This window comes from Hyperolius riggenbachi, chromosome 2 (assembly GCF_040937935.1).
Source record: "Hyperolius riggenbachi isolate aHypRig1 chromosome 2, aHypRig1.pri, whole genome shotgun sequence".
NCBI classification, from domain to species: Eukaryota; Metazoa; Chordata; class Amphibia; order Anura; family Hyperoliidae; genus Hyperolius; species Hyperolius riggenbachi.
Genome location: NC_090647.1, coordinates 533933923 through 533959507, shown reverse-complemented (window position 1 = coordinate 533959507; position 25585 = coordinate 533933923). Strand labels below are relative to the sequence as shown.

Below are 25585 nucleotides of genomic sequence, written 5' to 3'. Positions count from 1 at the left end.
ATAGCGGACAGCTCCTCTTTAAAGAGGAACTTCAGCCTAAACAAACATACTGTCATTAAGTTACATTAGTTATGTTAATTAAAATAGATATGTAATATAATCTCTTACCCACACTGTTTTAAAAGAACAGGCAAATGTTTGATTTCATGATGGCAGCTATCTTTTTGGTTGAAAGGAGGTGACAGGGAGCATGAGACACAGTTCCAACTGTCCTGTGTACTGATCACCCCTCCCAGTTGCTAGACAATGTGAACAACAACATAGGAAATCCCATCATGCTCTGCACAGCATCAGGGAAAAAAGCCTGGGCTTTTTTTCTTTTATGGGTGGAGCTTAGGTAAAAATGCAGCTAAAAATGATGCTTTGGTAAGAAAAACAAAGTTCTGATGCTGTGAAACTGTTAAAAAAACACCAAGCCTTTTCAGTTCAGCCGAATAGATTTTTAGTCTGGAGGTTCACTTTAACCACTTCCCGACCGCCTAACGCACAGCGGCGGCCGGGAAGTGGAGCCCTGAAGGACCGGCTCACCCACAGAGGCGGCGGTCCTTCTAAGGGCATGGGCGGAGCGATCGCGTCATCCGTGACGCGATCCTCCGCCGGCGCCTGTCACCGCTCGTCCGCCGCAACATCCCGCCGGCTATACGGAAGCGCCGGCGGGATGTTAACCCCGCGATCGCCGCATACAAAGTGTATAATACACTTTGTAATGTTTACAAAGTGTATTATACAGGCTGCCTCCTGCCCTGGTGGTCCCAGTGTCCGAGGGACCACCAGGGCAGGCTGCAGCCACCCTAGTTTGCACCAAGCACACTGATTTTTCCCCCCCCCTGCCCCAGATCGCCCACAGCACCCATCAGACCCCCCCTGCCCACCCCCCAGACCCCTGTTTGCACCCAATCACCCCCCTAATCACCCATCAATCACTCCCTGTCACTATCTGTCAACGCTATTTTTTTTTATCCCCCCCCCCCTGCTCCCTGCCCCCTCCTGATCACCCCCCACCCCTCAGATTCTCCCCAGACCCCCCCCCCCTGTTTACTGTATGCATCTATCCCCCTGATCACCTGTCAATCACCCGTCAATCACCCCCTGTCACTGCCACCCATCAATCAGCCCCTAACCTGCCCCTTGCGGGCAATCTGATCACCCCCCCCCACACCAATAGATCGCCCACAGATCCGACATCAGATCACCTCCCAAATCCATTGTTTACATCTATTCTCTCCTCTAAACACCCACTAATTACCCATCAATCACCCATCAATCACCCCCTATCACCACCTGTCACTTTTACCTATCAGATCAGACCCTAATCTGCCCCTTGCGGGCACCCAATCACCCGCCCACACGCTCAGATTGCCCTCTGACCCCCCCTTATCAATTCACCAGTGCATTAATTACATCTGTTCTTCCCTGTAATAACCCACTGATCACCTGTCAATCACCTGCCAATCACCTATCACCCATCAATCACCCCCTGTCACTGCCACCCATCAATCAGCCCCTAACCTGCCCCTTGCGGGCAATCTGATCACCCACCCACACCATTAGATCGCCCGCAAACCCGCCGTCAGATTACCTCCCAAATGTATCGTTTACATCTGTTATCTTCTCTAAACACCCACTAATTACCCATCAATCACCCATCAATCACCCCCTATCACCACCTGTCACTGTTACCTATCAGATCAGACCCTAATCTGCCCCTTGCGGGCACCCAATTACCCGCCCACACGCTCAGATTGCCCTCAGACCCCCCCTTATCAATTCGCCAGTGCATTAATTACATCTGTCCATCCCTGTAATAACCCACTGATCACCTGTCAATCACCTGCCAATCACCTATCACCCATCAATCACCCCCTGTCACTGCCACCCAACAATCAGCCCCTAACCTGCCCCTTGCGGGCAATCTGATCACCCACCCACACCAATAGATCGCCCGCAGATCCGACATCAGATCACCACCCAAGCGCAGCGTTTACATCTATTCTCTCCTCTAAACACCCACTAATTACCCATCAATCACCCCCTATCACCACCTGTCACTGTTACCCATCAGATCAGACCCTAATCTGCCCCTTGCGGGCACCCAATCACCCGCCTACACGCTCAGATTGCCCTCAGACCCCCCCTTATCAATTCGCCAGTGCAATATTTACATCTGTCCTTCCCTGTAATAACCCACTGATCACCTGTCAATCACCTGCCAATCACCTATCACCCATCAATCACCCCCTGTCACTGCCACCCATCAATCACCCGCTGTCACTGCCACCCATCAATCAGCCCCTAACCTGCCCCTTGCGGGCAAACTGATCACCCACCCACACCAATAGATCGCCCAGAGATCCGACATCAGATCACCACCCAAGCGCAGTGTTTCCATCTATTCTCTACCCTAAACACCCACTAATTACCCATCAATCACCCCCTGTCACTGCGTCCTATCAGATTAGACCCCTATCTGCCCCTAGGGCACTCAATCACCCGCCCACACCCTCAGAATGCCCTCAGACCCCAGCCCTGATCACCTCGCCAGTGCATTGCTTGCATCTATTCCCCCCTCTAATCACACCTTGAGACACCCATCAATCACCTCCTGTCACCCCCTAGCACACCTACCCATCAGATCAGGCCCCAATTTGCCCCGTGTGGGCTCCTGATCACTCGGCCAAACCCTCAGATCCCCCTCAGACCCCCTTCCGATCACCTCCCCAGTGCATTGATTGCATCTATTTTCCCCTCTAACCACCCCCTGAGACACCCATCAATCACCTCCTGTCACCCCCCTAGCACTCCTATCCATCAGATCAGGCCCAATACAACCTGTCATCTAAAAGGCCACCCTGCTTATGACCGGTTCCACAAAATTCGCCCCCTCATAGACCACCTGTCATCAAAATTTGCAGATGCTTATACCCCTGAACAGTCATTTTGAGACATTTGGTTTCCAGACTACTCACGGTTTTGGGCCTGTAAAATGCCAGGGCGGTATAGGAACCCCACAAGTGACCCCATTTTAGAAAAAAAGACACCCCAAGGTATTTTGTTAGGTGTATGACGAGTTCATAGAAGATTTTATTTTTTGTCAAAAGTTAGCGGAAATTAATTTTTATTGGTTTTTTTTCACAAAGTGTCATTTTTCACTAACTTGTGACAAAAAATAAAATCTTCTATGAACTCGCCATACACCTAACGGAATACCTTGGGGTGTCTTCTTTCTAAAATGGGGTCACTTGTGGGGTTCCTATACTGCCCTGGCATTTTAGGGGCCCTAAACCGCGAGGAGTAGTCTAGAAAACAAATGCTTCAAAATGATCTGTGAAAAGGACGTTGGGCCCCTTAGTGCACCTAGGCTACAAAAAAGTGTCACACATGTGGTACCGCCGTACTCAGGAAAAGTAGTATAATGTGTTTTGGGGTGTATTTTTACACATACCCATGCTGGGTGGGAGAAATTTCTATGTAAATGGACAATTGTGTGTAAAAAAATCAAACAATTGTCATTTACAGAGATATTTCTCCCACTTAGCATGGGTATGTGTAAAAATACACCCCAAAACGCATTATACTACTTCTCCTGAGTACGGCGGTACCACATGTGTGGCACTTTTTTACACCCTAAGTACGCTAAGGGGCCCAAAGTCCAATGAGTACCTTTAGGATTTCACAGGTCATTTTGCGACATTTGGTTTCAAGACTACTCCTCACGGTTTAGGGCCCCTAAAATGCCAGGGCAGTATAGGAACCCCACAAATGACCCCATTCTAGAAAGAAGACACCCAAAGGTATTCCGTACGGAGTATGGTGAGTTCATAGAAGATTTTATTTTTTGTCACAAGTTAGCGGAAAATGACACTTTGTGAAAAAAAACTATTAAAATCAATTTCCGCTAACTTGTGACAAAAAAATAAAAACTTCTATGAACTCACCATACTCCTAACGGAATACCTTGGGGTGTCTTCTTTCTAAAATGGGGTCATTAGTGGGGTTCCTATACTGCCCTGGCATTTTAGGGGCCCTAAACCGCGAGGAGTAGTCTTGAAACAAAAATGACCTGTGAAATCCTAAAGGTACTCATTGGACTTTGGGCCCCTTAGTGCAGTTAGGGTGCAAAAAAGTGCCACACATGTGGTATCGCCGTACTCGGGAGAAGTAGTATAATGTGTTTTGGGGTGTATTTTTACACATACCCATGCTGGGTGGGAGAAATACCTCTGTAAATGACAATCTTTTGATTTTTTTACACACAATTGTCCATTTACAGAGGTATTTCTCCCACCCAGCATGGGTATGTGTAAAAATACACCCCAAAACACATTGTACTACTTCTCCCGAGTATGGCGATACCACATGTGTGGCACTTTTTTGCACCCTAACTGCGCTAAAGGGCCCAAAGTCCAATGAGTACCTTTAGGATTTCACAGGTCATTTTGAGAAATTTCGTTTCAAGACTACTCCTCACGGTTTAGGGCCCCTAAAATGCCAGGGCAGTATAGGAACCCCACAAATGACCCCATTTTAGAAAGAAGACACCCCAAGGTATTCCGTTAGTAGTATGGCGAGTTCATAGAAGATTTTATTTTTTGTCATAAGTTAGCGGAAATTGATTTTAATTGTGTTTTTTCACAAAGTGTCATTTTCCGCTAACTTTTGACAAAAAATAAAATCTTCTATGAACTCACCATACTCCTAACGGAATACCTTGGGGTGTCTTCTTTCTAAAATGGGGTCATTTGTGGGGTTCCTATACTGCCCTGGCATTTTAGGGGCCCTAAACCGTGAGGAGTAGTCTTGAAACGAAATTTCTCAAAATGACCTGTGAAATCCTAAAGGTACTCATTGGACTTTGGGCCCTTTAGCGCAGTTAGGGTGCAAAAAAGTGCCACACATGTGGTATCGCCGTACTCAGGAGAAGTAGTATAATGTGTTTTGTGGTGTATTTTTACACATACCCATGCTGAGTGGGAGAAAGATCTCTGTAAATGGACAATTGTGTGTTATAAAAATTAACAAATTGTCATTTACAGAGATATTTCTCCCACCCAGCATGGGTATGTGTAAAAATACACCCCAAAACACATTATACTACTTCTCCTCAGTACGGCAATACCACATGTGTGGCACTTTTTTGCAGCCTAACTGCGCTAAGGGGTCCAAAGTCCAATGAGCACCTTTAGGCTTTACAGGGGTGCTTACAATTTAGCACCCCCAAAATGTCAGGACAGTAAACACACCCCACAAATGACCCCATTTTGGAAAGTAGACCCTTCAAGGTATTCAGAGAGGGGCATGGTGAGTCCGTGGCAGATTTCATTTTTTTTGTCGCAAGTTAGAAGAAATGGAAACTTTTTTTTTTTTTTTCTTCTCACAAAGTGTCATTTTCCGCTTACTTGTGACAAAAAATAATATCTTCTATGAACTCACTATGCCTCTCAGTGAATACTTTGGGATGTCTTCTTTCCAAAATGGGGTCATTTGGGGGTTATTTATACTATCCTGGAATTCTAGCCCCTCATGAAACATGACAGGGGGTCAGAAAAGTCAGAGATGCTTGAAAATGGGAAAATTCACTTTTTGCACCATAGTTTGTAAACGCTATAACTTTTACCCAAACCAATAAATATACACTGAATGGGTTTTTTTTAAATCAAAAACATGTTTGTCCACATTTTTCGCGCTGCATGTATACAGAAATTTTACTTTATTTGAAAAATGTCAGCACAGAAAGTTAAAAAAATCATTTTTTTGCCAAAATTCATGTCTTTTTTGATGAATATAATAAAAAGTAAAAATCGCAGGAGCAATCAAATAGCACCAAAAGAAAGCTTTATTAGTGACAAGAAAAGGAGCCAAAATTCATTTAGGTGGTAGGTTGTATGAGCGAGCAATAAACCGTGAAAGCTGCAGTGGTCTGAATGGAAAAAAAGTGGCCGGTCCTTAAGGGGTAGAAAGCCCTAGGTCCTCAAGTGGTTAAGCAATGTATAAATAAAATAAGAAACTAATGGTCACAGAACAGATTTCAGACATCCAGCTGTACAAAAAAGTACTCCATGATTTCACTAGCCATGACAATGCAATGCACATATGCTTCCATGGTAACGGGCGTACCTGCAGACATGGCCACCTCCCTCGGCCGCAGGCGGCTGACCTCACAGCTGCTGTACCTCACCGGCGTCTCCTCATGTTCTGTCGATTTAGCGGGAAGAAACTGCTTCATTCCTTTCCACCAGCCTGCAGAGAGAAAGTTTTATGGGGAAAATAAATTCAAAATTATTCACAATTCTACTGTATGTCACAACAGAGCCTCATAGGTTAAAACCTACTAAAAAATAAACTAATGAGATAAACAACTGGATCTATCCTTCTACTCCTAAAAATGACTCTCTTAGATATCTCCAAGTTTTATTTTATATATACGTATATACTCGCAAGCAAGCCGACCCGCATATAAGCCGACCCCCCAACTTTTGCCTGAAAAAACAGGAAAAAAATGATTGACCCTCATATAAGCCGAGGGGTAGGAAACGCTGGCCGCATGATCCCCCCCCCCCCCCCCCGTGTGTCCCAGTATAGCTAGTATCGTGCCCAGTATAGCTAGTATCGTGCCCAGTATAGCTAGTAAAGTGCCCAGTATAGCTAGTATAGTGTCCAGTATAGCTAGTATAGTGCCCCAGTATAGCTAGTATAGTGCCCAGTATAGCTAGTATAGTGCCCAGTATAGCTAGTATAGTGCCCAGGATAGCTAGTATAGTGCCCAGGATAGCTAGTATAGTGCTCAGGATAGCTAGTATCGTGCCCAGTATAGGTAGGTAGTGTCCAGTATAGCTAGTATAGTGCCCAGGATAGCTAGTATAGTGCCCAGTATAGGTAAGTAGTGCCCCAGGATAGCTAGTATAGTGCCCATGATAGCTAGTATAGTGCCCAGGATAGCTTGTAAAGTGCCCAGGATAGCTTGTAAAGTGCCCAGGATAGCTAGTATAGTGCCCAGGATAGCTAGTATCGTGCCCAGGATAGCTAGTATCGTGCCCAGGATAGCTAGTATCGTGCCCAGGATAGCTAGTATCGTGACCAGGATAGCTAGTATAGTGACCAGGATAGCTAGTATAGTGACCAGGATAGCTAGTATAGTGACCAGGATAGCTAGTATAGTGCCCAGGATAGCTAGTATAGTGCCCAGGATAGCTAGTATAGTGCCCAGGATAGCTAGTATCATGCCCAGTATAGCTTGTAAAGTGCCCAGAATAGCTAGTATCGTGCCCAGGATAGCTAGTATCATGCCCAGTATAGTGCCCAGGATAGCTAGTATCGTGCTCAGGATAGCTGGTATCATGCCCAGTATAGCTTGGAAAGTGCCCAGTATAGCTAGTATAGTGCCCAAGATAGCTAGTATAGTGTCCAGTATAGCTAGTATAGTGCCCAGGATAGCTAGTATAGTGCCCAGTATAGCTAGTATAGTGCCCAGTATAGCTAGTTTAGCGCCCCCCGCGGCCGCTGCTATTACCTTAGCTCCGCGGCTTCCTATTCCCCTGCCCTGCTCTTAATTTACAGCAGCTCGCCCCACGGCGGCTGCTGCGTGATGATGGAGGAAGTCGCAGAGAGCGGCTTCCTGGTTACTATGGGAACCTCTCTCTGCACTTCCTCAGTCATCATGCAGCAGCCACCGTGGGGCGTGCTGCTGTTACAGACAGGGGAATAGGAAGCCGCGGAGCTAAGGTAATAGTAGCGGCCGCGGGGGAGGGGGGGGGGTAGCGGGGACGACGACCCTCAGGCACATCACTCGCAAGCAACCTGACCCCCCCCCCCCCCCCCCCAACTTTTGACCCACTTTTTGTAGGTCCAAAATTCGACTTGCTTGCGAGTATATACGGTAAACATTTGCGAAGCAGATTTAATGTTTCATAGTCTCTGCTCAATTGCAGTGTCTTAAGAGTCCCAGAGTGAAAATCCATGAACTATTGACCTTTCTCTCTTGTCCCCTCACAGTAAAAAGCCCAAGTATCTGCATAGGGAAGTGTTTATAGCTGTAATTTGTTATCAGTGAGTCCAGACTGAGTCCTGACTGGAGAGAAACTGTCAGTTCCATAGCTAATTATAAACTCTCAGTTTTTCTGCAACCATTCTGCATCCAATCTGCATCAAATCTGCGTGTAGTGGAAACAGGCCTTCAAGGTGGCCCCACACGATACAATAAAATGATCCAATTTTACAGCAATTCAATAAAAAACGATTGGATTTCCCGAAAAAAAAAAAAAAATCAATGGATTTTTTTTTATTCGAGCAAGAAATCCAATCAGATTTTCCGTTTTCATTCGATATACAGGAAGTCAATTGGGATTGGTGGATTTCTCTGATCAAATTTTATGAAAATTAAATGGTGTAGGGTAGATTGTCAGTTTCTTAATATATACACCTAAGCAATTTTCTTGGCATTTCCAATCAATTTTTTCATAATTAGGGAACAATTGAACACGTGTGGTACATTGGTCAGATTTTTCAAATGTTACAATCAATCAGAATAATTGATTGTGATCCTTGAAGAGAAAATAAATTTGAAAAATTCAATGATAGAGGAATGAAAGGAAGATCGGCACCAAATGTAACAACAGGCAGCCTTCTGGGGGGTCCTCAACACTTGCTCCCTGTGCCTCCGGTTGAAAGACAACAATTGTGATGTGATAAGAGGATAAAGGATACCGGGCACCAGCTGCTTTGCAAGGTTAATTTATTTCATCCCACCAAGACAGACACCAAAATTCAGGCAGTAGGTCTAACAGCCGTTTCGCAAGCTGACAATGCTTGCTTCCTCAGAGACCAAGTCTGAGTTGAAAAATTGTATGGTGTGTGTCCACCTCAAATGTACCTGTTGATGTCTGCTGGGTGAACACATACTGCACAAATGTACGTACAGTATATCTACAGCTGCAGTATGACCAGCTCACCACCAGGTGGCAGCATATCAATATTAAATAGAGCTGAAGATATGTAATACCCAACACAAGCTAACAGCAGCTACTGCCGCACAAAAAAGGCTAGACTACGGCAGGGATGCTCAAATAACTGATTTGGATGAAATCTGAATAGGTGTTATTCAGATTTCATCCAGGTAATTAAATCACCTGTGCGGGTGTGCAAGGGGGGGTTAACTACCCATCAGGCGTCTTCTTAGATCCGGCAACCGCTTTGCGGTATTGGTTTTTGACCCTGCACAGTTTGGCATGCGAAAGCAAATGCATATTTGCATGAGCTATGCCTCATGATAAGCCAATTAGGCCAGATTTGCAAAGCCAGATTTGTTAGGGTTAAACTTGGTGTTTGAGCACGCATACATTTTCTTGTTCCAAGCGTCTTCTTAGATCCATCCCTCGGCGCCTCCCACGATGCGTTCCAATCCACCGTCACGTGACTACAAACACTTCCTCCTTCAACCCGGAAGGAGGAAGTGTATAGTCACGTGACTGCAGCTTGGAACGCATCATGGGAGGCGACGAGGGACTGATCTAAGAAGTCGTCTGATGTGTAAGATTACCCCCCCCCCCTTGCCCACCTGCACAGGTGATTTAATTACCTGGATCAAATCCGAATAACACCTATTCGAATTTCATCCATTGCTCAGCACTTGACTACGGTCAAATGGACGCTAGAAAAAAATAAACTACATGAGAATATGAGGATTTGTAGATGCCCCGACCCTAGCTCGGGATTACCGCCAAAGAGGTTAACTGAATCCCATTCAGCAACTCCTTTTTTTTTAACGCATGAAACACTCAACAGTGTCAAATCAACACTTCTGAGGTAACCAGAGGCTGCTTCTAAACAATGACAAGTCCGAGCCTAAATAAATCCCTACAGACTGTAACAGGTGTCGTTCTCCCAAACACAACAGACTATCTCAAATTCACCATTCCCTCTATTAGTTTAAGCTCATTTAGATGCTTACACATCCTTTGGGCTTCACAAATGCCTAATAACAATAATATTTTTATAGCGCTTTTGTCCCTGGGGACTCAAAGCACTGTGACCCTGCATTATGCAGTCTCAAAGGCTCGGGAAAAGAGGTGAGTTTTTAGCCTTTTTTTTAAAGCTGTCCAGAGAAGGAGCCTCTCGTACTGATTGTGGAAGTGAGTTCCATAGAGTAGAGTAGGGGCTGCATAGGAAAAGGCCTGAGCACCAAATGTTAAGTGTATCCTGGGAATAACCAGATTAATCTTACTGGCAGGGTCCTAGTATGCTAGCTGTGCTTGCGTTTCAGTTGCATTTTGAAAAATGCATTTAAATTCACATGAATGATAATTGCAGCAAATTTACAGTAAAATCGCAGAAAACTTATTGCAATCTAAGGCCCGGTTCACATTAGCGTTCCCTGTCCGGATCCGGACCGTATACTGTACAAACGGAACGTACGTTCCGCATAGCAATGCAAAGGCTATGCGGACGTTCACACGCGTCCGTTCCGTACAGTACGGAGCCGGACCGGAGCCCGACTCCGGACACTTTTCCAACATGCTCTATTTTCATCCGGCCCACGCACCCGGACCGGATCCTGACTGCACCATCCGGAAATATGAAAGCAATGGGAAACGGAAGCACAGAACACACTGGAGACAAACACCGGACGTTCTACCCCACTTCCTATGCGTATTTATAGCGGCCATTTCGGATGGGGACACATGGGCCCAGCATATCTGGAGTGGAGCAGCAGTGACAGACGTGCTGGAGCTGTTTTGGCAGTATGTCAGAGGTGGAGGTGAGGCCTACAGCGGAGGACCTGATTCTACAGGTGCACCTTCTGCAGACCCCAACAAATTTTAAGGTATTTTGTTATTTTTTTTTCTTTTTTCCCCCCACGGATTCGGATGGCAGCCTGAAGCAGTCCTGATACAAACGGACCGGATCCGGATCGGAACCGTACGGTTCTGATCCAGATCAGGTCCTGATATGATCCGGTCCGTTTGCATGCCAAAACACAAGTGTGAACGGGGCCTTACCGTCATTCGCATTAAAGTGAATGGAAATGAGTTTCTCGTCATGGAAACGCTACAGAAATGCAAATGCAGAGCAACTAGTGTGCAAGAGCCCCATACAGCTGCGCAACTCTTAGGATCACACCTGGAAATACGACCAAGTGAAGCTCCAAAGCTTCAGTTAGTAAAAGCTTCATAGCGGGGCTGTCAGGAAGGACTCACCTGCACGGTCCCAGTACGGCAAGTCATACGTGCCTTCAGCTTTCTTCTTTCTGATGTATAAAAACAACAGGGAAAATCACTTTCCAGACATTTCTTTTGCAAATTATGAATTTTCTTTAGTGCCCAACTCCAACCACAATAACAAAACAGAATGCCCCAAACTCCTCCCCCTTGTCTGATGCGTCTCATAAATGGTTTACATTTGGCTTTACTTTACAGTAGAATCCCTTTATAATAAACTCCAACTCCAAGGGACCAGGAAAAGTAGTTTACTATATAAGTAGTTTACTATATCAGAACGCATTTGCTGGGACCTGAGGACGGAGTTTACAATATCCAGTGGTTTACTATATCAGCATATACTATAACGAGATTCTATTGCATCATTGCCAGTGTTAGGATGGTGAATGCAGCCTATGTTATTAAACGGATGCATTCACACGGCCAATCGGAATTCGAATGCAGCGCACACGGACTGGACCGCAAATGCAAAGTCTCAACCCGCTGCATTTTTCTGTAACCCCGCATCGCGATTGTGCCACAAACTGGACGCAATGGAAGCCTATGGGAACAGACACTGATCTGACAAGATGTGTTAGCTGCATGCTTGTTTCAGGTGTGTGATTCAGAGACTACTGCAGCCAGAATCATCAGGACTGCCAGGCAAATGGCATTGTTTAAAAGGAAATAAATATGGCAGCTTCCGTATCCCTCCCACTTGAGGTTCCCTTTAAAGCAGGGGTCAGGAACCTTTTTGGCTGAGAGCCATAAACGCCACATATTTTAAAATCTAATTCCGTGAGAGCCGTACAATATGTTTCAAACGGGGACAGTAGAGCTCACATCTCTGTTGCCATGGTGATGTGTACACAGTTGATCCTTCAGGCAGCGGAAGTGTCAGACACGTCTTCAGCTTCTCTTGGGTTTCAGCAACATCAGCAATTTCCCCGCGAGCCAGACAGGAGAAATACCGACTAACAGCTTGTACAATTAGCTAGCTGACTTGGGGGTTGATTCATTTTGTAGGATGAGATCCCCACACTTTGGCCCAATAGGCTGCCTGTCAAGTGACAGGCAGCCTATTGTGCCAATCAAAGCGTGGGGATCTTGTTCTACAAAGTCACTGGACCTGACAAGGCCCAGAGTGGGACAATTGGAGCAGCTGTTAGTTTTGGGGGGAGCGTGAGTAAGTTAGCAGCGCATGCTACAGCAGTAGTGTGCCTACTTTGAAAATGTTACTTGCGCTGCCACACTAATCTGCGTTGCTTGAGCAATGTAGCTTAGTGAATCAACCCCTACTGATTTGTATGTGAGCCAAAATGTAGTCATCAAAAGAGCCACATCTGGCTCCCGAGCCATAGGTTCCCTACCCCTGATTTAAAGTGAAACTGAAGCGAAACCCCCCCCCAAAAAAATGTATGATATAATGAATTGTATGTGTAGTACGAATTATGAATAGAACATTAGTAGCAAAGAAAAACGTCTAATTTTTATTTTCAGTAATATAGACTTTTATAACATTGCATCATTCGGTCATATTTGCAATTACAAACCATGCTCTGTATTTTAAAGAAAATCTGTAACATAAACCTCCCCCCCCCCTCTCGGGGTATACTTGCCTTGGGAGGGGGGAAGCCTCAGTGTCCCAATGAGGTTTCCCCCATCATCCGGTGTCCGGGCAATCCAGCGCTGTGACCCCCGAACAATGGCGAGGTAAATATTTACCTACTGCGGATCCTGCGCAGGCGCATTAGCAGCTTTACGGTCGGGCTAAGGCTCTGCGCACTCGAGCGGATCGATTGGGCTTGGTCTTTTTAAACTATGCAACAGAGTAGCACTAATGACCTTTTGAACTCGCCTGCAGGAAAAGCCTTATCTGAAGCTACCTCTCACTGTTTCTTTGATGTATAAGTGCTTTCGAAAATAGGACTGGGTTGGAGAGCTCAGAGAGCATCTTTTGCGTAGATAGCAACTGAAGTTTCTTAACTCTTCCTGTACTGGAAACAATGTGAGACTCTTGTCTTTGCTTCTAATGTTCTATTTCTTAGCTGTACTACACATACAATTCATTACCTCATAAGTTTATTTTCACTTCGGATTTCCTTGAAATGCACGTCTGACTGTTAGCACTGAACCAGCGACTGCACCCACCTGTTTCTCCAGTGCCAGGCGCAAACCAGCAGCAGTATGACGCTTGTGCAGACCATGACTAAGGCCGGGACCAGGATGGCTGCCAACGGTACATCTGCAACACATTAAAAACAAGAACAGTGCAGCTTACACGCCAATCAGTGATCGCATTCTTGTGTAGGTGTCGGAAGGAGTGACCTCTGCTGGGTCACCGCTGTAACAAGCAAGGCAAGTTCACATTGAGGAACACCCTGCTGCAGTCAGGCTGGGAATAACAACAGGCAGACACACCATGTGACCTCAGCAGAAAGAATGCAGACGCTGGAGAGATTACACTGTCACCTCTGAACCAATCATCTATCCCAGCTTTGTCAATAGCAACCAGCTAATGCTGATTTTATGCAAAACAAACGTTAGCCTTCTTAAAGGATACCTTAGCCCTAAGTTCAATTTAAAAATGGCGCCCTGTGTGTGTAGGTGCGCTTAGGCTTACCGCACCTCCCGCGGCCCGGCGTCTTCTACGGTTCGCCTGCTGTGCCTCCCATTCTTCATTTTCTGGTCAGCGCAGACTGGCCCCCTTTGACCTGGACATGCTGTGCTGCGCATGCGCAGTATGTCCTATTGAGTTCCCTGTGACGGTGCCCGCTTTCTCCTCACTCCTTGTCACGCGTGCGCACTTCACCGGCAAGTGCCGTCACAGGAAGCCCAATAGACTTAAAAGTCGACTAGAAGTCAGCGCTGCGTAATATGTTGGCGCTTTATAAATACAATAAATAAATATTCTACTTTTTAGGCTTCACACATTGCAGCAGATAACCTAAGTTCATGCTGTGCACTCAGTTACACTGGTAAGCGTGGGCCTGACGGAGGCCTGAAGACGGCCTTGTTTTGAGAAGTATGAACATTCCCAAAAAGCACAAAGGAGACGGCGGAGCGCAGACTGGGAGGCAGACAGTTAAGAAGGACAGTGCAGCCGGCAGGCCGGGCCTCCTCTCAGGGGCAGAGCGCAGACTGGGAGAAAGACAGTTAAGAAGGACAGTGCAGCCGGCAGGCCGGGCCTCTTCTCAGGGGCAGAGCGCAGACTGGGAGAAAGACAGTTAAGGACAGTGCAGCCGGCAGGCCGGGCCTCCTCTCAGGGGCAGAGCGCAGACTGGGAGAAAGACAGTTAAGGACAGTGCAGCCGGCAGGCCGGGCCTCCTCTCAGGGGCAGAGCGCAGACTGGGAGAAAGACAGTTAAAGGGAACCTAAACTGAGAAGGATGTGGATGTTCCTTTTAAAATAATACCAGTTACCTGACTCTCCTGCTGATCCTGTGTCTCTAATACTTTTAGCCACAGCCCCTGAACAAGCATGCAGATCAGGTGGTCTGACTGGATTAGCTGCATGCTAGTTTCAGGTATGTGATTCAGCCACTACTGCAGCCAAAGAGATCAGCAGGCTGCCAGGCAACCGGTATTGTTTAAAAAGGAAACTTTCATATCCCTATCAGTTAAGGTTCCCTTTAAGGAGGACAGTGCAGCCGGCAGAGCGCAGACTGGGAGGCAGACAGTTGAGGAGGACAGTGCAGCAGCAGGCAGGCCGGCTTCCTCTCAGAGGGCAGAGCGCAGAGTGGGAGGCAGACAGTTAAGCAGGACAGTGCAGCCGGCAGAGCGCAGACTGGGAGGCAGACAGTTGAGAAGGACAGTGCAGCCGGCAGGCCGGGCCTCCTCTCAGGGGCAGAGCACAGAGTGGGAGGCAGACAGTTGAGGAGGACAGTGCAGCAGCAGGCAGGCCGGCTTCCTCTCAGAGGGCAGAGCGCAGAGTGGGAGGCAGACAGTTAAGCAGGACAGTGCAGCCGGCAGAGCGCAGACTGGGAGGCAGACAGTTAAGCAGGACAGTGCAGCCGGCAGAGCGCAGAGTGGGAGGCAGACAGTTAAGCAGGACAGTGCAGATGGCAGAGCGCAGAGTGGGAGGCAGACAGTTAAGGAGGACAGTGCAGGAGCAGGCCGGGCCTCCTCTCAGGATGAGTCAGTGTGTTGCACTCAGAGTTCACAGCACTCTGATGTCAGCCCCAACATTCCTGCCTGGAAGCAGGCTGCTCACAGCTGACATAAGGCAGAGATAAGCATTTCTCAGAGTGTTACATACTCTCCAACCCTTTCATGGCCTTCCAGAGGGCCACACGTCAGCCTCTGCCTACAACAAACTACTGCATTCAGGAACATTCCAAGCAGGACCCGTGAGGAAGCGCAAAACAAAGACGTGCACAGAATCCTGTCTCACAGAAGACAGAAAACAAAAAACAAAGCAATCATACTGGACACATTCATGTATCAAATAAAATGTCTCACTTCCATGCAAAAGGAAACTCTACAGAGGTGGCCAATAATGACCAATTCTACCAAAACACATCTAACCAGACTATATCCCCCAGCATGCAGCGTGGCGTGTGAGGGCGTGACCCGCTGGGGAAGCACAAATTCCCACAGAAGCTGCAGGGATGGGAGAAGAAGATGGAGGATCCAGATTAGGCCGGGGGCACCCTGTAGGTAAGTAATGGTACTCCCCCAACCTACGCACCCCCAGCAGCACCAGAGAAGGCTTAAGACAAAATAGAGCCCTAGGCAAGGATATACTTATGCTTCCCACGACAGTCTTTCTGGTAAGCTAGGCAGCTGCCTAGGTTGCCATGTGGATGATTATGCTCTGAGCAGCACACAACGTTATGTTTTTTTTTTTTTTTTTTTTAAGTAAAAACAAAAACCAGTGCTCAGTGCACTTTACTTCTGTTCTACAGCGCTGCATAATATGTTGGTTCTTTATAAATACAATATATAAATAAAATGTGTGGATTTCTCTTTCTCGATAGATGGGGATAAGGGAAACATCTAGTGTCTAGTGGACCTCCTCCCCTATACAGTTCCATGGTGTCTCGTCTCTCTCCCCTATACAGTTCCATGGTGTCTAGTGGCTCCCCCCTCCATCGCCTATACAGGTCCCTGGTGTCCAGTGGCTCTCCCCCCCCCTTTATACAGCTCCCTGGTGTCCAGTGGCCCACCCCCTCCCTTATACAGCTCCCTGGTGTCCAGTGGCCCACCCCCTCCCTTATACAGCTCCCTGGTGTCCAGTGGTCCTCCTCCCCATACAGTTCCATGGGGTCTAATGGCCTCCCTCCCCTATACATGGCTAAGGGGGTCGGAAAGGGGGAGGTGGTTTTGGAGGGGGAGGGCATCAAAGTGTTTATGTTTAAAGTTACACCCCTGGGTGAGATGAAATATTACCATACACTATATTGGAATATACAGGTCACTCCACAAACAACGACTGTGCACTTACCTTTGGTAATGGTTGGAGTCACCGTGGTGTTTTTAATCTCAGGTGGGGGTGTGGTCTTGTCTATGGCTGGTGGGATATGTTTGGCACGTGGCACAGCAAAAGCAGGTGGGGCGGTTAGTTTTGGGATGGCAGCTTAAATACAAAAAGGAGAAAAAAAAAAGTCAGTCACTAGACAGAGGACAAAGTATGAAGACACTTTATAAACGATCCATTATCCACATGTGCCTCTGAGGAAGCGGGGTGACCTGAGAAACGGCTGTTAGGCCGCCCCTTCAGTTTTCTGTGCTGTAATTTGTGATGTACCGGATGGAATAAAATTGTGGAGCATTCACACTGGTGCCCAGCGCTTCCTTCTACATTTGCTAATTGGCCTGTCTGTGAGCTGTGAGCACAGTGTGTTACCAGCGTCCATCTTCTGGGCTGCACCAGTAGTCGGAGTCTGGGTGCCGGCTATTGCTGTTTCTCCTGTTGGCATATATGCAGGTGAAACTCGAAACATTAGAATATCGTGCTAAAGTTCATTTATTTCAGTAATTCAACTTAAAGGACAACCGAGGTGACATGACGAGATAGACATGAGTATGTACAGTGTCAAGCACACAAATTACTATGCTGTGTTCCTTTTTTTCTTTTTCTGCCTGAAAGAGTTAAAAATCAGGTATGCAAGTGACAGTTTCTATCCAGGTTCGGGACTGGGTCGGACTGGGTCAGACTATAGCACAACCCTCACTGATTAGTAATTACAGCCATAAAACACTTTCCTGTCAGTAAATGGCTTCTGAGAGCAGGAAAGAGATAAAAAAGGATCAATAATTCATATATTTGAGCTCTGACATACTTCCATGAAGTTGCCATTGAGCAGAGACAATGAAACAGTAAAAACCTAAAAACTAGATTTAAATAAGGTCAAATAAAACTGTGGGATATATAAAAAAGTAATTTTTAGGAGAAGGAGGATAGATACAATTGTTTTTCTCATCAGTTTATTTTCACCTCGGATGTCCTTTAAAAATGTGAAACTAATATATAAAATACACTCATTACATACAAATATTTCAAGCCTTTGGGCTTGATTCATTAAAGTGAAACAGAGACAAAGCACCCTCATGTATTTTACCTTATATATCCGCAGGAACATTAGAGAAAACACCTACACTGCTGCCTGTTTCATTTTTAACCGTTCAGCTTGCTTGTAATCAGCCCTGATAAAATCCCCGACTGAGCATTCAGTCTGGCTTTGCTATGACTCAGCTATAATGATTGCTGAGCAGAGCCACAAGAGGGCAGGCTTGGGCTTGAAAAGACACCAGAGAACACAGACTGAGCTATAATAACTCCTGAGCAAAGCCAGACTGAATGCTCAGTCGGGGATTTTATCATGGCTGCTAAGAAGCAAGCTAAACAGTTAAAAAAGAAACAGAGCATGGTAGGTGTTTTCTCTAATGTTCCCACTGATAGATATGGTAAAATACATGAGGGTGCTTCGTCTTTGGTTCAATTTAAGACAAATAGCATGCCTTATTAAAGTTAGCGCACCTTAGAGTAGCATAACGAACTTATGCCTGCTAATTGGCAATGACGGGAGCACAACTCGTCCTGCCCTGAGCCCCTGCGGATCCGTAGCGCTGGCTATGCTACTCTGATAAGGCGTGCTATTTGTCTTAGTGAATCAAGCCCTTTATGTGCTATACTTTTGATGATTATGGCTTACAGCTTATAAGAACCCCCAAATCAAAATCATATTAGAATATTAGACCATTAGAATATTAGACCATTAGAATATTGTGAAAATGTTCAATATTCTAGGCTCAAAGGGTCAGCCTCTAATCAGCTAATACATCCAAAACACCCGCAAAAGGTTCCTATTTCATAGATTAGCTCACCTTCACAGTTGAATTACTGAAATGGAATGACTCTTGCACAATATTCTAATTTTTTGAGTTTCACCTGTTTACATTTTGAAGGAAACCCCAGCAGGGAACACAATTCCTAACAGGCTCACCTGCCGCATAAAACTCATTCTAGCCAGTGTGACACGGCCCTAAAACAGCTCATCCTCACCATGAGGGTTCTGCTGACATCCAAGTAGCTCGGCCTTCATAGCGATCTTCTGGTGCCAGCTGGCAGGTCTGATCCTCACGTACCTCGCCACTATCGGGGGGATGAAGTTGTTGCGGACCTCTTGGTAGTAATCAGAGTTCCCTTGGAATATCTGGGGATTGTCATAGAAAAGGAAACACACCATGATCAAACTAAAATGTAATGCATACAGATAACTGGCTACACCCGATCCTTTTCTATAAAGAGATATGAGATTATGACACAAATTAGATTGTGAGCTTCTCTGAGGAAACAGTGACATGACTATGTACTTTGTAAAGTGCTGCAGGAGATGTCAGTGCTATATAAATACATAATAATAATAATAATAATGTAGAAACATTAGACCAGGGGTCTTCAAAGTTTTTCGGTCAAGGGCGGGGTCAACATACTTCACACTAATGGGGGCCGGAGTATACATAATAGGATGTAGAAAACATTACATTGAACCTAGGTAGTGTAAACTATTACCTGTTAACATGCGCAGCCCTTTGGTTCCCATTTAACCAAAGCAGATATTACGCCCCCAACAAGGGGCGTAGCAATAGGGGGTGCAGAGGCTGAGACCGCATCGGGGCCCTTGGGCCAGAGGGGCCCTCCCTCAACTGCAGTATTAGCTCTCTATTGGTCCTGTGCTCAGTGGCGTAGCTAAGGAGCTGTGGGCCCCGATGCAAGTTTTACATGGGGCCCCCCAAGCACTGTATACATGACAATTAATACGGCGCACCAAAACCTGCCAATGGCAACTACAGTGTCAGAGATGCAAGAAGAGAATGGGGAACAGCTTGTTAATGATTACCACTATTCAAAGTATCTATAGAAGTGATTATTATGAGCACAGGACCAATAGAGAGCTAATACTGTAGTTGAGGGAGGGAGCTTCGGGGCCCCTCTGGCCCAAGGGCCCTGATGCGGTCGCTACCCCTGCACCCCCTATTGCTACGCCCCTGCCTGTGCTCATAATAGTCACTTCTATAGATACTTTGAATAATGGTAATCATTAAACTGTTCCCCGTTCCCTTCTTGCACCTCTGACACTGTAGTTGCCATTGGCAGGTTTTGGTGCGCCGTATCAATTGTTATGTATAGAGTGCTTGGGGGGCCCCAATGTAAAACTTACATCGGGGCCCAGAGTTCCTTAGCTACGCCACTGGCCCCCAACACAGCATGTGCAAATATTAGGCCCTCAATACAGCATGTGCAGATAGCAAAAAAACCTCTTTGCCAGACAGTGAAGCATACTCAGGGGGCAACCTGTCGTCCAATTGGACAGCAGTGTCACCTGATGTGGAATTGGAAGCCAGCGAATGACTGCTTGCTGGCTTCTACAGTATGTGGATGAGTAGCGCCAGCACTGCCATTCTATATGTGAGACACCAATATTTAACCACTTGAGGGCCGTGGTGTTAAACCCCCCTAGTGACCAGGCCATGTTTTCCTAATTGGGCCACTGCAGCTTTAAGGCCAAGCTGCAGGGCCACACAACTGAGCACACAAGTGATCCCCCCCCCCTTTTCTGCCCACCAACAGAACTTTCTGTTGGTGGGGTCAGATCGCCCCCAGGATTGTTTATTTATTTATTATAAATATTTATTTCATTTTTTTAAATTTGTCTATTTTTTTATTAATTTTTATAAAGCACCCTCCCGCCGTCAGCCTATCACAGCGGATCGCTCCTGTGTCTCCCAGGGGGACAGCCATGTCACACGGCTGTCCCCAGTACAGCAGCGCTGTACAATGTTAATAGATAGCGGTTTCCCCGTCTAACAGTCTCCGAGCTGCAATCGCCGCTGAAAGGCTAATGGCGGAGCAAAGCTCAGTCATTCATGCGGAAATGCACTCCTGCAATCCCCGCCTGCCGCTATTCATGCCAATCGGCGTGGAGGAGTCCTGGGGCGGCCGCCATGTTCATGCCAATTGTTGCGGATCGGTCGGCTAGGGGTTAAAGATGTAGTGGACCGCATCTATAAGTAATACATTTTGTGAGTGGGAGCCGGTGAAAAAGCCTTGGGGGGCCGCATTCGGCCCGCGGGCCTTAGTTTGAGGACCACTATTAGACTATGACTATGACAGGATTAGAGTGTGAGCTCCTCTGAGGACAGTCAGTGACATGACTATGTACTCTGCAAAGTGCTGCAGAAGATGTCAGTGATATACAAATACATAATAATAATATGGAATGGCATTAGACTAGGACTATGGTGGCCTATGGTATAATTGGGCAAAGGAACATAAAGATTATGTATACTGAGCTGTAATCCCATGGAGAAGTGTTAGCATTAGCCAAACACCGCAGATATTGTGCAGCCTGCATGGATGGTATAAAGCTTATCAGACCAACATCTCTAAATGTATGAAACTCCCTGAAAAATCTTGGAGACACTCATCCATGCCAAGTGCATATGTGGTTTTGGTTTCATCGTTACAACAGACCAGGGGTATAACTACCATGTATGGAGTCCACCTGCAAAATAAAAATTGCATGGGCCCCTCTGTGCATCAAAGCAGCAGCACTCTCTGCTGCCATTCACAGAGCTCCCGTCATGTGACTCGGATCGGTCATGTGATAGGGAGCTGGTGAATGGCAGCAGAGAGAGTGTGCTGTGATGCAGGGAGGAGACCCGCAGCAGTGGAACAGGTAGCGAGTGTAATATTACCAGCTTCCAGCGCCGAGGATCTCTGCGCATCACAGCAGCAGCACTCTCTGCTGCCATTTGCCGAGCTCCTGATCATGTGACTCGGACCGATCATGTGATAGGGAGCTGGTGAATGGCAGCAGAGAGTGTGTGCTGTGATGTACAGAGGAGACTCACAGCACTGGAACAAGTAGCGATAGTATTATTACCTGCTTCCAGCGCCGAGGATCTCTGCGCATCACAGCAGCAGCACTGTCTGCTGCACTTCTTGATCATGTGACTGGCATCGGTCATGTGATAGGGAGCCTGGTGAATGGCGGCAGAGAGAGTGTGCTATGATGCAGGGAGGACACCCGCAGACCTGAAACAGGTAGAGAGTGTAATATTACCTGCTTCCAGTGCTTCAGATCTCCTCCATGCATCACAGCACACTCTCTCTGCTGCGAGTCAATGGCTCCCTATCACATGGCCAAAGCCAGTCATGTGATCGAGAGCTTGGCGAAGGGCAGCAGAGAGTGCTGCTGCTGTGTTGTATGGAGATCCACGGCGCTGGAAGCAGGTAAATGTAACGCTCCCTGCGCTACTCTGCATGGTGGGGAGGGAGGAGGAGGGGCACCCAAAGGCTATTGTTACGCCCACGCAGCAGACTGCTAAATCTGTGGCCAACAATGGTAACCAACTGATCCCGTCTCTGATCCAATCGCAAAGCTACATTTCTGAGGCCTGCTCAGGAAAATGACATCAGCTTTGCCAAACCTATTTCTAAATGTTGCTCCCACATCTGCTTTACATAGGAGGACGGGTTAAACGCAATGTAATTAATGTGATTCCATGTTTCATTGCTAAACCTTAATGCAACAGGATAAATCCCAGGGAAATTATCAGACATAAAAAGCTTCAGTCCGCAAGGCGTATTACCGCTCCTCCGGGAGCAATCTACTCTCCGGCACATGCAAATCAAGCAAGCGCTGGCTATAGAACATAATTGGAATACTGTTTACAGTGAAATGGTAAGGCGGGCTGGCATTTTAACACATACGCTGTAAAATTCTGTAAAATACATCCGTCAAAGGGCTAGTGTACACAGGCCTTTGGCATGAGTCTCAGTTTGCTGTCCCAGCTACACCTGTGCAAGGTAAGCTGAAGTCACCTAGATCAACTAACGCTAAACGGAGTACACATACCTTAACCATTTCAGCCCGCGGGGATTTTTCACCTTATGCATCCGAGCAATTTTCACCTCCCATTCATTCGCTAATAACTTTATCACTAATTATCACAATTTATTGATCTATAGCTTGTTTTTTTTCCGCCACTAATTAGGCTTTCTTTGGGTGGAACATTTTGCTAAGAATTATTTTTTTAAAAATGCATTTTAACAGGATTAATAAGAAAAAAAAATGGAAAAAATTAATTCTCTCTCACTTTTTGGCCATTATAGCTTTAAAATAATTCACGCTGCCATAATTAAAACCTATCTATTTTATTGGCCCGTTTGTCTCGGTTATGACACCATTTAAATTTTGTCCCTATCACAATGTATTTTATTTGGAAATAAAGGTGCATCTTTTCCGTTTCGCTTCCATCACTATTTACAAGCTTATAATTTAAAAAATTTTCGTAGTATACCCCATTCAAATGCATATTTAAAAAGTTCAGACCCTTAGGTAACTATTTGTCTTTTTTTTTTTTTTTTTTTTTTCAACAAAAGGTTTATTGAGCAAAGGTAAAACCTTATAAGCACAAATACAACACAATACTTGTTATCACAGGATACAATCGTATAACGGCGGGTAGGGAAGAGAAGGATAAGATGAGGGAGAAAACAGACAGTTTACAATGTTGGTTATACAACATCCTTCTCATTTCTTTCTTTCTCTCAGACAACACACTTATTGTTCGAATTGTTAGGCTACAGATTTTAGGAGTATAAGCAGCATACAGGTCAGAAGCACCGCTATGGGGGAATAAAGCGAGCTGACCAGGGAGACCAGATTTCCTCGAACTGGTCCTCTTGTCCCGACAATGAGGAGGTAATTTTCTCCATCCAATAGGTTTCGGACATCTTATGGATAAAATATTCATAAGGTATAAAAGGAGACTTCCATTCTTTGGCTATGCTAGCTTTGGCTGCATTACATAGATGTACCAGTAGCTTGTTTTTAGTTTTAGCAAGGGAAGGGGCGCTCTTACAGAATAATGCTAGCCATGGGTTAGGAAGTATCTCTGTGTCTAGAAGGGAGGAGGCCAATTGAAAACATTTATTCCAAAAGTCTTGGACTATTGGACATGACCACCAACAGTGCTTCTGATCTGCAGGGTTACCACATCCTCTAAAACATATATCTGTTGAAAGTAAATTCCTTTTAAAAAGGAGAGCAGGGGTTCTGTACCAGTCGTACAGTATTTTATAGCTTCTTTCTTTAATATCACAGCATATGGAGGATTTCGCCAAGTTTATGCAGATACTATCCCATTGCTCTGTTGTCAGTACATCTCCCAGTCTGTCTTGCCATTTTATCATGGCGGGGGACAGGTCGTCTTGTTTTTCGTACCAAATTGCAGAATAGAATAAGGAGATAAGCCCGGGAGTATGTATGTATTTTTGAAACCTCCTTTCTAAAGGGTCTGGATCAGAATCTACTCCATCTCTTAGACAGCTTTGTACAAAGTGTCTTACTTGTATATATCTAAAGATGTCTGTGGATGGGAGATTGTACCTGTCCATAAGCGTGGGCCACAAAACAACCTTGCCTCTTTCTACTAGGTCATAAAGAGTGATGGGGGGAGTAGTCGACCATCTCCTCCAAGGAAGACTGTCGCATCCTGGGAGGAAGTCTCTATTTAAAAGCAGTGGTTCTTTCAGGGAGCGCTTTTTGCGTAAACCAAGAATGCGGGAGTGGGTCTTCCACTCGACTAGGGACTCTAATATCACCACTAAGTGTTGGGACTTAGGTAAGTGGGGAGAACTAGTCCATGGCAGCAGGCTTAAGGGAAAGGGGGAGACCAGTGCAGCTTCAAGGTCAACCCATCTTGTGATACCTTTTTTAGTAGACCATTGTGCCATTTGGGCCAAGCGGGCCGCGTAAAAGTAATGGAGGAGTTTCGGGGCTCCCAGACCTCCTTGCATTTTATTTCTGGCCAAAGATTTGTAGCAGATTCTTGGTGGCTTACCCCCCCAGATAAAATTGGTGAAATGAGATTGTAGTTTTTTCAGGTCATTTCTGAGGACTGCCACAGGGAGGGCTCGAAACAAATATAATATTTTAGGTAGTGCTGTCATTTTAATGGCATTAATTCTGCCTGTCAGTGAGATATTGTAGGAGCTCCACTCTCTTAGTAGTGCATGGAGCTTGGTGAGTAACGGGGTGTAATTGGCCGGATATAATTGCGCATATGTGGGAGTGAGAAGTATGCCCAAGTACTTTAGGCCTTTAGTCTGAAATTTAAATTTATAGGTGGTGGCCAAGGCTTCCTGCTGGGTTACTGTTAGCCCAAAAGCCATGGCCTCCGATTTTGATTTGTTGACCTTGAAGCCTGAGATCGTGCTGAACTGATCCATTAGTTTGAACAGGTTAGGAAGTGATACATGTGGGCTAGAGAGAGAGAATATTGTATCGTCAGCAAAAAGGGCTACTCGAAATTCTTCCCGGCCTACTGTTATACCTGTGATGTTCTGGGAGCCTCTTACCAGCAGGGCCATTGGCTCGATGCATAGCGCGAATAGGAGAGGAGAGAGGGGGCACCCCTGTCTGGTTCCATTCAGTATTGGAAAGGGGTCAGATGTAAGACCCATGTTACACACACTGGCAGTAGGGCCCGTGTACAGACCTCGAATTCCATTGAGAAAGTCTCCCCTAATTCCAAACCGTTGCAATACCAATCGCAAGTATCGCCAGTCCACACGGTCGAAGGCCTTCTCCGCATCCAAAGAAAGAAGCAGAGAAGGCCCCCGACCGTGCCTCATCACCTCCACCAGGTCCACCATTCTTCTTATGTTGTCTGTTGTTTGCCTACCCTGGATGAAGCCCGTCTGATCAGGGTGTATTACCCTGGGGAGAAGAGCGTTTAACCTATCTGCCAGGATCTTTGAAAATATTTTTATGTCTGCATTTATTAATGAGATAGGGCGGTAGTTGGAGACCTCAGCTGTATCTCTACCTGGCTTAGGGATGACCACTATAGTGGCTTGCAGCAATTCAGGAAGGCAGTCTT

General features: G+C 46.1%; 1 protein-coding gene across 5 annotated transcripts in view; it reads right to left on the bottom strand.

Moving 5' to 3' along the window:
• The window catches only part of DCBLD2 (discoidin, CUB and LCCL domain containing 2), a 133017-nt gene that overhangs the window by 5037 nt on the left and 102395 nt on the right, over positions 1–25585 (bottom strand). For all 5 annotated transcript variants that reach the window (XM_068270677.1, XM_068270679.1, XM_068270680.1 and 2 more), the window contains 5 exons: positions 18696–18846; positions 16635–16766; positions 13341–13434; positions 11190–11239; positions 6115–6237 (listed from right to left, as the gene is read on the bottom strand). In XM_068270677.1, coding sequence (XP_068126778.1) covers positions 6115–6237; positions 11190–11239; positions 13341–13434; positions 16635–16766; positions 18696–18846 — 550 coding nt within the window. The remainder of the gene's footprint in view (positions 1–6114; positions 6238–11189; positions 11240–13340; positions 13435–16634; positions 16767–18695; positions 18847–25585) is intronic.